This window comes from Neomonachus schauinslandi, chromosome X (assembly GCF_002201575.2).
Source record: "Neomonachus schauinslandi chromosome X, ASM220157v2, whole genome shotgun sequence".
Taxonomy (NCBI): domain Eukaryota; kingdom Metazoa; phylum Chordata; class Mammalia; order Carnivora; family Phocidae; genus Neomonachus; species Neomonachus schauinslandi.
Window position 1 is genome coordinate 25,965,610 of NC_058419.1, and position 13,852 is coordinate 25,979,461.

Genomic DNA, 13,852 nt, shown 5'->3' on the forward strand with positions numbered 1-13,852 from the left:
CTTGAAAACGTTTGATTGCTCACTATCAAACTGATAGTACATAGCGGAGCTGTTATTTAAATGCAGACTGATCTGATCCTAATGTCTGTAACTTAACTACTGTGTCATTTGGAAATGTCATGATGTACTCGCAGATTTCAAGAAGTCACACAGAGATGAGTTCCTCTAAACAAGTAAATTGGTAGTCGAGAAAATACTCTACTTGACTCATGTTATTGAATGTAAACAAATGAAACCAAGACACTCTCCTCTTTATCTTCTACTTTTAAGTACAACGTGTTCCATAACAATTAGATTTAATCCCTTCTCTACTTTGGCTTTTCCCATCATTTCTTTGGAAAGTTACAAGTGATAATAATATATCTCTATACCCTGACCTGCAGCTGACTTTTGATGACCACTACTAGAAGGCCTCGTGGTAGACTATGGCCAGACTTGCCCAGGGAAGTCCTGTAAGGGAAAGTATGTGGGCAACACCTAGGCCCTGTATTATGTGTACACATAAGGGAAAATTTGCCCTAGTGCTGCCATAGCAAGAATTTGGAGATTGGGGAGCTGGACATGAAGCCTGCATGATAGGACTTCTTGAGTAACAGAATTATGCTTTACATAAGCTGTTTCCAAATGCCAATGAGGCTGGGAGTACAAAAGACCACAATCTCATAGTAATATGTTCTTTCACCCTGTTAGACACCTCACTCTGTGCAGGCTACCAGCACTACCAAATAAAGACTTGCCTTTGTGGAGTACAAGGAATGCAGAATGGAGCCATGTATACACATGCCTGCATTCTCATTTTATTTGTATCCTTTGCAGTGCTTATTTGCAGTTGGTGAGTAAATCAAAGTGAAAGAAAACTCGAATCAAGTCCAGGTTGTAATCACACCCATCAATGAACCCAGATCGCACTCTTCAGTTGGGTCTGGTGTAGACTCCAAGTATTAATATACAGGAAGGAGCTTCCATGCACTCGTTCACTGATTTCAAGCCCTACAAGAGGTCTCTTTGAAAACTGCTTCTTAAAAGCATGTGTGTTTAATCCTCTGTCCCTCTCAGCAGGTCTTTTATCATACATACAATGTTTTCCCCGAGAATCATTTGAAAAAAGTTATTTAAATGACCTTAACTAAGAATTAGGTTGCTTAAAATACTTTGTTAAAGAGTTATCAGTCACTACCTATGAAATATTTTCTTAATTTCTAGGATTACCATTTATATTTATTAGTACAGTCTCATATTCATAGTTTCTTCAACATATGTTCTCATTTTTTTCTCCTGTTTATGCCGACTGTCTTCCCCTTGAGACAAGCTTATTCTTTTTAGTTTTCCTACGGCATCTATACATGGTGGGGTGGGGAGGAACCTGTCTGAATTCACCACTTATTCAATCTACTCTAACATTATATTAGTAGATTCCACTAATTTGCTCATTTTGATGGACATTTTACTTGATCCACTAGCAAACACATCTATATCAATATATGAGCATATTTCCTAATTGAGCTGCCTTCTCGTGACTTCATTAGCCATCTTCCAGTTAATGAAGTCTCAAGTGCAACCTATACGTAATTTGAGGCTACATGTGCAAAGACATCATTACAAAAGAATTTGTCAGATAACTTTTTTGTATTCTGGGTGATGTTCATCCAGAATCTTGCATTTTGTTTGGGGAACCATAAAGACCTAGTTAAATTGGAGGGAGTCCAGGGAGATAAGCAGTAATGTAATTGAGGGAATGAATCAGATTTTGAAGGAAAAATGAAATGAGTTAAATATGCATAGCTTAGCATAAGCAAAGTTTATAAGGCAGGCTTAGTAATATATCTTAATGTTGGCACCTCTCCAACAAACAAATCTATTTAGCATCTCACTAAAATAACATGTTGAAAAACAAGAAAATGAAAATTTGTAATAAGGAGGGAATTAATCAATGAACATTTCAGGCAGAAAGCTTCAGATACAAGCTGTGCCCACACAATGCCAAAACAACTGGTAGGAATGGGAAGAATTCAGTCAAATAAGATATTTGACATCATAAAACATTCTCTCATACCGTAGTTGTTGTAATTGTTTTTTTAATAAAATAAACTTAATTGAATTCCAGCTAAAACTTTGAATGTATTCCAATTAATTAAATTCACAAATAAACAAAATTTTAAACTTGTATTGACTAAAATTATGGGCTAAGTGTTTGGGAGATATAAAGATGATTCAGACCTAGATCCTGATATAAGACAAGGAGATGCATAGTTTGATTGCAAGCTGGGAAATAAAACTTACTCTCTCTTTTCTACGTAGCTATAACATCCCAGTTCATACCTCTTAGGAGACTCCCTCACTAACCTAAAGATCAGGCAAAAAGGTTGATGGCAGCCAGTAGTATTCTACCATCAGCCATCAAGATCACAATTCTCAATTTTTTTGGCCCCAACATATTTGAATAACATGTACATGTGTGTAACACTCCTGTGAGAATACCAAGATTTTTGTTCCCAATCCCCACCCTGCCCCATTTTCTTTTTCTTTGGTCGGGGGGGGGGGGGGGGGGAAGGAATAAACAAATTTTTCATCATCCCCATGGTATGCATATAATCATTTTACCAGGAAGTGGGTGTGGGAACTAGTGATTAAAATGGTTTGGGGGGGGGCGCCTGGGTGGCTCAGTCGGTTAAGCGGCTGCCTTTGGCTCAGGTCATGATCCCGGGGTCCTGGGATCAAGCCCCACATCAGGCTCCCTGCTTAGCAGGGAGCCTGCTTCTCACTCTCCTGCTGCCTGCACCTCCCCCTGCTTGTGCTCGCGCTCTCTGTCAAATAAAAAAAATAAGTAAAATCTTTAAAAAATAATAAAATAAAATAATATAAAATAAAATGGTTTATGGGATCACAGTTGATGGCCAAACCCTGGTATGTTTGGATCCTAGAGCTGAGACCTGCTGAACTCGGGCGAAACATGGGTGAAATGTGAGAATTGTCTGGTCTTGTGAATACTGTTGTAACAGTGCTGTCTCTCCCCCACTGCCCCAGGTGGGGGCTATGTACCTGTTCAGTCCCCAGGTACAGATGCTAGAACTCGTCTCCACCACCTCACTGGGTGTCCACAGGTCTCCTTTGTTCCTAAAGTTGTGCTGGGGGAGAAGCACTACAGGGTATGTGGAAACTTTCTCACCAAATAGCCAGACAGTATTGCTTAGATGATGGTATTAATAATCAGTACTTTTTCTTCGGTCTTTATTTGAAATAAAGTTTGGGGTTGTGGGGCTAAAACCTCCCCAGCTTTCCCTAGTCCTCCGTGCTTTGTTTTTATCTTGTAGGATTGTTTTGTCTTTTATATCTTGTTTTTTATTACTCTTAATGTAGCTTGCCCCCATTATTTAACATATGGTAGTATGAAAATATTTTTCTTTGAGATTTAGACACAGTCATAATGTTTTCTTGATTTGTGTTCCAAACATTCAGAGTTTCATTTTCATAAATAACATTAAAATGATTTTCATCCATTGTTTTTTGAACAAATACAGGGTGACCATTTGTAATAGTCTAATAAAGCTCTCAAAGTGAAAACTTTGTAAAATTCCAGAATATCTGTTATTAGCTAATTTATTAAATGATTCACTGTCAATTAATTCATAACCCTCCATTACCTACTTGCAAGTAAATAATGAACTTGGGGATTGAAAATAATCGAAATACCTACATACGACTTTAGTTTGAGGATAAAGTAAATATGAACTTTTAAGGATCATTACTTTTTTATATTTTCTTTTTGATATACTTCACTGCCTAATAATGGAAGCCACAGCATCATTGTCAGCATAAGATAAAACAGGGCAATTATCTATTTCTTGTTTCCTGGTACGTAATGGATAATAGAGTTTCCTTCAAGACCACAGTGAAAACTAATGAATCTGCTTATGGAAGGCTTTGGCCAACCACTAATTTCAATTGTTAATTAATACCATATATTAATATTTAGAATTTGACATTTAAAATTCCAAATCGTACTGTAAAGTAGAGCTCTTTACCATTCTATTTAGAAAAATGAATAGGTAACAAATGCATTGACTTCACTTTTCCTTTTTTTTGTAACCTTGCCAAACTGCTCTGAAAATATAAGCAAAGATGTATCCATCCTGTATTTTCACAACCAAGAAAATGAGGTAGTTTGAACATTTACTTCAATAATTTAAGGAAAACAGCATTTAGCCACAGTCCTTTCTTTTTTTTTTTTCTTTGATTGTGAAGTCCTAGTTTGTTTGTCTTAATCTATGTCAGAGTTGATTGAGTTAACAAACCAGCCACTTATTGGCAGAAATATTGACTATTATTCGTAAGATTGGCTAATTGCACTATGTAAAGCCAATACAGTGCAGAGCACAGTTGGATTCCCCCTATAACAGGAAGAAATGGGTCGGGGGAGGGCTGCCTTGTAGATATTTGGCCCGTTGTTATGCTTGTACAACACACAGGAGAACAGGAAAAGAAATTAATGAGACCTAGAAAATAGGAAGTTTAAACTTTCTGGAGTTAGACCAACACATCCTTTGAAGATAAGCATCGGTTTATGGAGAGACTGAAGTGTAAATACGAGTTTCAGCACAAACATGTCAAAGGATTGTAGGTGCTTCAGTGTTGACCTTTATTTCCAGGGGTTGTAGCAAAGGTCAACCTGACAAAAATTAATAGGGCGTACTCTCTTACTTGCTGTCTTGGTAAGAAAACCATTCAAATTCCTCAAAGAATATACTTTACAGTCTCAAAGATAGTACGTAGCATCACAGGGCTCTGGAACCATGCATAGTGCAGTCATCTAGAACCAGACTGAAACCATGTAAACTGGAAAACATTATTTATTGTTAGCCTTCCTCCAGATCTTCTGTGATTCTTCTCCTGCCGTCATGTGCTTTAAATGCCAATTCTCTGTTTCTCTCTCCTCCTGTCCCTTTCTCTTGTCTGTGTCTTGCTCATACACATGCCCATACATACACACAAGTATCTGTTAAACATTAGCTGTTTAATAGACTTTATTTCCATTCTCAATCTAATGGTTTATTTAACTAATGAATCTGCTTTTATGGAAGGCTGCAGGTACATTAATATTAAAGCCGTATTATTTGAGCCAGGAAAGTGACAAGGTGTACCTATTTACTCAATTTTCTTTGAAAACCAATTTTCTTACCTTCATATTCTTTGACCCTCTAATAATAATTATAAGGTTGAGAACAGAAACATCCACAGCCAGATACACTTAAGACTAATTTTGTGATCACCAAGCACTATCAAGTTAATGGATATTAGCCATAACATGCGAATTTATAAACCACCTCTTCACAGGTTGTGAAAGCTCCTTGTGGCAAGTAAAGTACTATAAAGTAGCAATATACATTTAGAATTAGTAGTAATAGTTAATATTAATAATAAACCTCTCCTTTTTATTTTAAACCATTTTCTTTTTATCCCCTCTCCTGCCTAGGAGGGAGAAGAGCTCAGAAAAGCAACCCAGGGAACCAAAGGCTTATAATTGGCCTCGAGAGACTTGACTTAAGTAGTTATGGCAATAACCCTTTGTGCCCTGATGTTCTTTGCTCATGTAGATTACCAAGGCCTTCATAAGCATTAATTAATATTACCTCATAAGAGTTCAGAGAGGCGGTGAAATACTAATACAGCCCATAATCCTTCATCAAAAATCTTTGGGGTCCTTTTGTTTCAAAATTTAGAATTTTTCAGATTTTACACAGGTAATGCCATGCATATATTGTATGGGGTGTGGGCCAGCATTCTTTAATAATATATCAATATTTCTGCAGCTAAATATATAAAAATTCTCTAAATGAAATAAAGACCATAAATACCCTTATTTCAGTTTAGATCAGGTTTTGCTACCAAATGAATGAGGAAAAAAAAAAAAAGAAACACCTTGGTTTTCAGGAATTTTTTGATTCCAGAGCTGCAGACGAGGTATTGTCCCACCATCTTCTCTTTGGCCAATGAGGCAATGAAACACAGACTTAAGGCCAGGAAGGGCAGACATGTTTTTTGACTCCCTGTGACCTTTTTCTACAGCTCTGAGAATATCGGTGCTCCTCTTGTTAACATACACTGCATAGTAACTTTGGGGAAAAAAACAGATTTTGGAGGTTATTGTCCTAGTATCAGTACAGAAAAGTTTGATTGGTTAAGTACACGGATCTGGGGAAAACTAGGCATGTGTCTACTTTGGTCACATTTTTCAGAAAAGAATTATCCATTAGCATTGCTGTATTAATGACAGTATTTATTTTTAACACTTAACAGAAAATTATTTTGCATGTACAGTCAGTTCTGCTACAACGCTTGTTTTGAAAACATTAATTTGTTCTCGTGCTTTTGGTATCTTTGAGAACAGTTTGAACATAAGACAAATTTCATGTCTGCATACATGTGATTCCATCTGTTAAAAATACTAGGGGAAGGCAGAAAACTGCACCCAGCAGAATGAACCATGTAGGAATATACAAAATACACATGTGCATATACCTGAAACATCCACCAGCTGTCTTAGTTCACCGCCCTGTGTTAGGAACCTTGCTCATCCACATCTGGGGTTAGATCTTTCTGTGTGACTCGGAAAACCCTCATTCCATCACTCCACAGTAACTCATAAGTTGCAACCCATCTGACACTCACTTGCACAAGCAAACTTCAGGTCTTGTGCCCCAAACCCCCTTTCCCCATAAGTCCTTTTCCAGTGCGTGATTTTGCATAGGGCAATGAATGTTAGAAAAGCAACTGTCGCCTTATAGCCCAATGGACTGTGTTAATGAAGCATAAGGGGCACAACACCCTAATGGACCCTTCAATAAGTTCCCACACAGTGTTTCTGAGTAGAGGTATTCTAATTTCTGGTGAAAAGTTTCTCGAGCTAAAAAAAGACAAAACAAAAAACCCAACTAGGCATGACCACTTTCTTTTCCCGCTTCCCTTTTGGAGACAATGGCAATGTTGTTTCTGAAGGCATATACCTCTGTTAACAGTTCTGCCATGCCTAAAATGCTTTAGATATACAATTTGGAGGAATTTTCCTCCCCTGTCCAAGTTACTTTAGGACCTCAAACCTGAAACTGGATCCTACCCAAGTATATTATGTGAATTAGACCTTCCATCTGAAATCTTAATTTACTTTCATAAAACTTTATAAGTATGTCCAGATATCCACATTTGCATAATCACTACACCCCCCCCCTTCCCTTGCGTCTCTCTCTTGGGCACAGAAAATGCGTGGCTGCCAGATACATTTGGAAGTGAATGCATGTGACTCTTCACCCCTTGGAACTGGTGTTCTAGAGCTACTGACACTGAACCCTAATGTATTTTTCATTAGTGTTTAATGTTGGGAAATCCCATTTCATGGAGCCCAAGGATTAAATTACTTCATTTGGAAGAGAACAAGTGCATTCCACATCTTTTTCCTGAGGTGAAAAAAAGAATGAAGCTGAGATCATTTGCATTTCATAAGGGTTTAAGGTCTGGATGTATTCCACTCAATTCAACAATCCAATATTATAAAAGCTTTTAAAGACAATATTAACAAGTAGGGAAACCTGGCATATTTAAAATGTGGAAATAAAAATATACAATAAAATAGATATAAATCAACAAAACACACATACACATATAATCACAATAACTATACAGAGCAGTTCTACCTGCAGCAGAAGTGATATAATGTTACAATAATACCATGATTGTACTTTTCAATGAAGTAGAATTTTTATCATGTTTCATAATAAGGAAGTTGCAAAAATTTTGAGGAAATCCAGCAAGCAATAAATTCAGATGATAATGAGTGATTCTTCTTTTGAACAATTGTACTGAATAGAGACTTTCTGTCTTTTGAACAACTATACTGACACAAACACCTACTGATTAAGCTAATAGATGTCACGTGTCATTTGGAGGTGTTCTGGACACAACACCTAAACTAGATTCTTTTTCTTCTTCTAACCCTGGACTCCCACCCTTTGTTTCCCTTGCTTGCATCATTAAGTTCATGGATTTAGATGGCAAGTCTGTAGAGTGTGTCACTGCTGCTCTTTTCATGTCTTAGAGGGATGTATTTTAAGCACCTTTTTGGGGTATCATTGTCCTTCCCCATGGCTGTGGGAGAGATTTCACTAGGACCTCCAAGGGGGAAACCTACTGCTTTGTGAACTGTCAAATAGATACCCAGTGACCACATCAGAATGAAAGAGCCCAGGGGATGCTGAGAGTGGTTCTCTAGGTCCGATGGGGCAGTGAAATAAAAGCTCTTAGGGATTTTACTCTGTACCTAGCACTGTGCTCATGTGACATGCAAGAAAAGTAGAAGATGATCTTGCTCTAAGAAATATGCAGTCCATTTTGGTAGATAAGACAAAAACATGGGATAACAAGAGAATACTATAATATTGCAAACTCAGGGGCCAAAGTTATGATAAAAATAGTAAATGGTAAAGTCAGAGAAGACAGTCATATTTATTTTCCAAAATAGCATATGGAAAAAAAGTGCTGGGCTGGGTGGGAATCATCAGACATAAGCAGACAAATTCATACAAGTTGAATGACTTTGAACAAGTCACTTTACCTCTCTGAGCCTTGGGTTCCTCATCTGTAAAATGGAGAGGGGAGGAAGGAGAGCTGAACTAGGTGATCCCTATGGTCATTTCCAGTCTGAAAGTTTCATCCTTCTACTGCATTTAATAAATGCGTAGTCACTGACATACTATGTCCAAGCACATTTTACATGAATTAAATTTAATTGCTAAGAGAAAGGATTATTATCTCCATTTTACAAATGAGGAGAGGCAGAATCCAAACCCAGGTTTGCTGTTACCCCCAAATTCTATGCTCTTTCCACGATGCTACACTGCATACTATTACACCAAACCACCTTCCTTTTCGATGCTTAAGGAGATAAGATCTAAGGAGGGAAGCAGACATATAAACAAATAACCACAATGGAAGGTGGTATGTCATAAGTGAAAAATCCAGAAGATGTGGAGGGTTCTGTGTCTCTAAATCTTAAGGAGGTAAAGAGAGCTTGTATTACAAAGGTCTACAATGTAGTGAGTGGAGCATTGGCCAGAGAGTCAGGAGATGTGGGTTCTAGTTTGGGCCATGCCCAGTGTCCCTGGACAAGCTGTTCTCTGGACATCAGTCTTCTCATCTGCAAAATGAAAGGATTTTCAAGGCCTTTTGGGTTCCAGCATTCAGTGCTTTTCTGAGTCCAAAGATGGAAAGCATGCTTCTAGTTATGGTTATGAATATGAGCCCTGAGGTTTAAAAAAATTAATGAGATGTTAAGTGCTTGTGATGATATTTTTAGTGGATATGGGATTTGGGCTGGGCCTGGAATAATGGGTTGATTTCGAAAATTCATGAAGCATTTTAGTTCCTTTTAAATAACCAAGGGTAGCTGATTATCTAAAGGAATATTTTGTATCAAAATGAATTATCACTACTCCTTTCCCTATCTATCTTTTGTACAACTTCCTTTTTCATATAGCAAGTTTATTTAAAGGGAGAGCCATCTATAGGAGAAAACATAGCCAAGAATTTGTCATGCTCTTGGGGCACCAGTATCATTTTAAAATATGAAAACCATGCCAGTGTCTTCGAAATTCAAGTTGGAGGTAGAGGGATGGAAAGAAGTTATTTTTTCCATGTGATCAGCCACTGCAAAGTGAGTCTCAGCACAAACCAGCTGAGCCCTTTTGCTAGGCATGGAAAGCTTCTGGCATTTTTCTGCTTTTTAACTCTCAGTCATTTGGGAGGTGGGACAAAGCCATGCTGTCTACAAAGTTTATCCAGAACGTGCTGGTGTTACAAGAGATCACTTGACATCTATTATGTTTCTCCTGTGGAAGAGAGGTGGCTATCAGCTACAATAGTGATTCCTTTTCAAAGGGGTTTAATTGGGGCATTTCTCGTGGGCCAAATTCTAACTCTCTGTCTATACATGTGCCTGCCAGGAAAACAGTGGGAAAATACCAAACAATAGCGACAACAGAAGTCTGAGGACCGCTGTCCCAGGCTGCCCCCACTGCAAACAGGCAGAGAAAAAAAGGGTTTCCCTTCCACCAGAGCTGCGGCTAATATGGTAGAGCTCCTAGAAAGGTGTGGCGGGTGGGGGAGGGGCGCAGACTGTGTGTTGCATGGCCATGGAAATATATATAATAACCTGAACAAACTCCTTTTCCAAGCAGCACTCTTAGTTGGGGGCGGGGGGTGGGCGGTGCTGGCAAAGAGATGAGCTTCGTGCAGTTGAGTTCCATACTCAGGGAGCTGTTTTTCTGGAGTATGGATTTGCTCCTGTGTAGGCAGACTAGCATCCTTTCCTGAGGTAAGCCAGAAGGTGGCCTTAAACTTTTATTTGAAGTGTCGAATGATTTTTCTTGCAACAAATTTGTGCCTTTCACTGGTATTTTCCGAAGTGAGACTTTTGCAACTGATGGAAATCTGCTCACTTCTGTTCTGTAACTTAGTGTCTTGTTGATGATTTATTTGTTCGGTAGCAGAAACTATGACAAATTGTGTGAGGCAGCCTCATTTACTTTTTAGCTGCTATAGCCCTGAAGAATTTACATGTAAATGCAACTGTGATTTTTTTTTTTTTAAGATTTTATTTATTTATTTGACAGAGAGAGACACAGCGAGAGAGGGAACACAAGCAGGGGGAGTGAGATAGGGAGAAGCAGGCTCCCCGCTGAGCAGGGAGCCCGATGTGGGGTTTGATCCCAGGACCCCGGGATCATGACCTGAGCCGAAGGCAGACGCTTAATGGCTGAGCCACCCAGGCGCCCCGCAACTGTGAATGTTTTACATTTCGTAAGCGTGCTGCACATGTTTTTGTAAGTTAAGTGACATTTTTACAGATAGACTGAACTTAAAGCTCTGCCCCCACCCCACAGGTTATATTCTTCTGAAATCCTCAGTCTGACAAGCTGTGTTTTCCTGACTGCCAAGTGGGAGAGTAAGTCTCTATTTGGTGTTTTTCTTCTCTCCTCTTTAGACATGCAGAGCAGCCCACACAACCAGTTCACCTTCAGACCCCTCCCGCCGCCTCCGCCGCCTCCGCATGCGTGCACATGTGCCAGGAAACCACCCCCTGCAGCCGACTCTCTTCAGAGGAGATCAATGACTACCCGCAGCCAGCCCAGCCCAGCTGCTCCAGCTCCCCCAACCAGTACACAGGACTCGGTTCATCTGCATAACAGCTGGGTCTTGAATAGCAACATACCATTGGAGACCAGGTACTTGAGCTATTATTGATCCCAATAACTTAAATATTGGCAGAGGATGATTCCACCGAGTGCAGAAACTCATTTCACCGTAGACATCTGCAGAGACACACGAATGCACACGGAGATGCACACCCAGATGCCTGGGCAGAAGGCAGACCCCTCTGCGGGCACAGGAGCGCACACAGGCGCACACATCTAGACTCGGGCACACTCACCGACACAGACCAAAGCAGATTCACGTGGAAAGATGAAACCACAGGTGCATAAACATCCCACAGGCAGCCACCCCGCAAAGCATATGAAACAAAGCAATTATCTAAACTATCAATGTGTCCTCCGTGTAAAAGGCACTCGCCCCTTGTTTTAGGAAACTGCAACATTACAGGAAAATCCAAACACAATTGGAGGAACAGTGACAATTTGGATTTTATTGTAAGATTCTTTCAAAAAGTAAGTTGCCTTCAAACATTTTTAAAAAGGATTCGCTTCATAGATCGGAGGTCCGTGTGTACTTTTAAAAACTCGATTCTGCCTCTAGGCTGCTGTTTTGTCTTTTGACAAAAAAGTTTGCCTCTATTTTCTGGCATTTCACATATTTAGGTTTTAAGATTCACTCTTAAAATCTTCGTCATGGGATTAAAGTTACAGTTCTAGGTCTCCGGGTCATAATAGACTTTAGCACTAGAGGCGATTAAATGAGAAATTATTCATCATTTCTAGACACTCCCTCTTAAATTAAAAATTACAACTTCCTATTAACATAGACATTACCTAATAAAACATATGATTTTTGTTATCTTTTAAGTTCAAGGACTTCCCCTTGCCTTATTTAGATCTACTACCAAAGCTTTTTCTGAACACATTTGTATGTAAACAATGGGTATAATATATCACTGGATAAGCAATGTGTGCTGTCAACTCTGATCAATTTCCATCCCAATATCTGGGAATTGGAATGGAAAGGGGAGGACTAATAAACCCCCATTATAAGACTGCTTGTTTTTTTTTTTTCCATAGCAGATTAAGTTATATGCCAGGCATGGCATCAGTGTATATGTCACCACCAACAAACAGAGCATTATGGCTCAAATCCAGGAAACTCTATATCATCCATCACTACTAGATTAAATAGATTCATAAACTGCTATTTCTGTTATCTCCCAAGAGAAAATATAGCAGTCCGTTCTGATGGTGAAGATAACCCAATTAGAAGTGTACGAGTGATAGTGTTTGTGTATCGTTTCTTTTTTTTTTTTTTAATGAAAGAGGGAGGTGAATGAGGTGAGAGAAGCAGAGAACAATGTGTATCTTTAAGGAGTTTTTGCGAATGTTGGTGATTTACTCCTTTTTAAAATTTATTTACTCAAAAAAAATTTATTTACTCACTCTTTTAATTCTTTTGTGGTGCTTGGTGATAGAGAGCTAAGGAAACAGTGGGGCAATCTGGTTATCTAGTGATCATGACAAGCAAAACACACTCCTTCCCTCTAAGAAGCCCAATAACAGGAAATCTGGAAGGAGGGTGGGGAATGGGGCTCAGGCAAAAGGAAAGAGAAAACTATTCTTATTTGAAGTGTACATCTAAGCGTGTTTGTACAAACTGCACCCACGGACCTTCTGTATCCATGCAAGGAATGTATTAATTGGTCTCAGCTTCATAAGACGCAGAGAAGAACATAAGTTTTCATGTGAGATTGTGCAGAGAGTACCTTTTTAGTACGTTTGGGAATATATTCAGTATCACAAAGATGAATTTTTTAAAAACCTAGAAACCCTATCAGCTTGATGAGCTAGGACTTCCCAAATATATATCCTTTGAAATGTTTGATTCACATGTAGTCAGTAAAAGGTAACTCTGGGGGCGTCCTGGCACATCGTCATGAGCCTCAGCTTCCTCATCTGTAAAAGTGAATGTGGAAATGCCTGTTTCAACATGTTGTACAGATGATCGAGCTAGTGTGGCAGAAAGTGCCTCGTACATTGCAAAGCGTTATACAACTCAAAGGTAATGCTGCTATAAAAAAAAAAATTTAAAAAAATACTATTATCCTTACTAAGTGGTCACCTGCCTCTGCTTAAATAGCTCCAAAATAGCTGATTGATTTATCCCAAAGGCATTCTATTCCATCTCAAGCAACTACCAGAGGATTCTTATTGAACCCAAATCTCTTACCTCTTAACTCTGCCCATTTCTCCCAGATCTGCTTCTGTGATCTCACAGAATAAATAAAATCCCTCACACACCTGACAGCCCTTCACTCTTCCTGATCCTGTTCTTCTTTGACCTGCATGTTTCCCCAGTTCCTTCCCCATTTCCTCACATCAGCTGGTTTCAAATCCTCCATCCTGGTCTCTTTCTTTAGAACACAGTTCTAAACTGCTGACTGCACTGCTCTTGAAGTGTCTTAGCCAAGGCTGAATGCAGGTGGGGGTTTTTATTAGGCTCCCTGGTCACAGGGAGCAGAGTTCATTCAGGTTGCCTCAAATAATTGAGAACATCTTTTCAAGATAAAGTAGTCCCCCCCCCCCCCGCCTTTTTGGCGGTTTTGCTTTCTGTAGTTTCAATTACCCACTGTCAACTGTAGTCTAGA

The 13,852-nt window shown here is 39.1% G+C and overlaps 1 protein-coding gene across 3 annotated transcripts in view; it reads left to right on the forward strand.

Moving 5' to 3' along the window:
- TENM1 (teneurin transmembrane protein 1) overlaps nt 1–13,852 on the forward strand; it is a 548,130-nt gene that overhangs the window by 209,246 nt on the left and 325,032 nt on the right. For all 3 annotated transcript variants that reach the window (XM_021685960.1, XM_021685969.1, XM_021685964.1), the window contains exon 4: nt 11,030–11,270. In XM_021685960.1, coding sequence (XP_021541635.1) covers nt 11,030–11,270 — 241 coding nt within the window. The remainder of the gene's footprint in view (nt 1–11,029; nt 11,271–13,852) is intronic.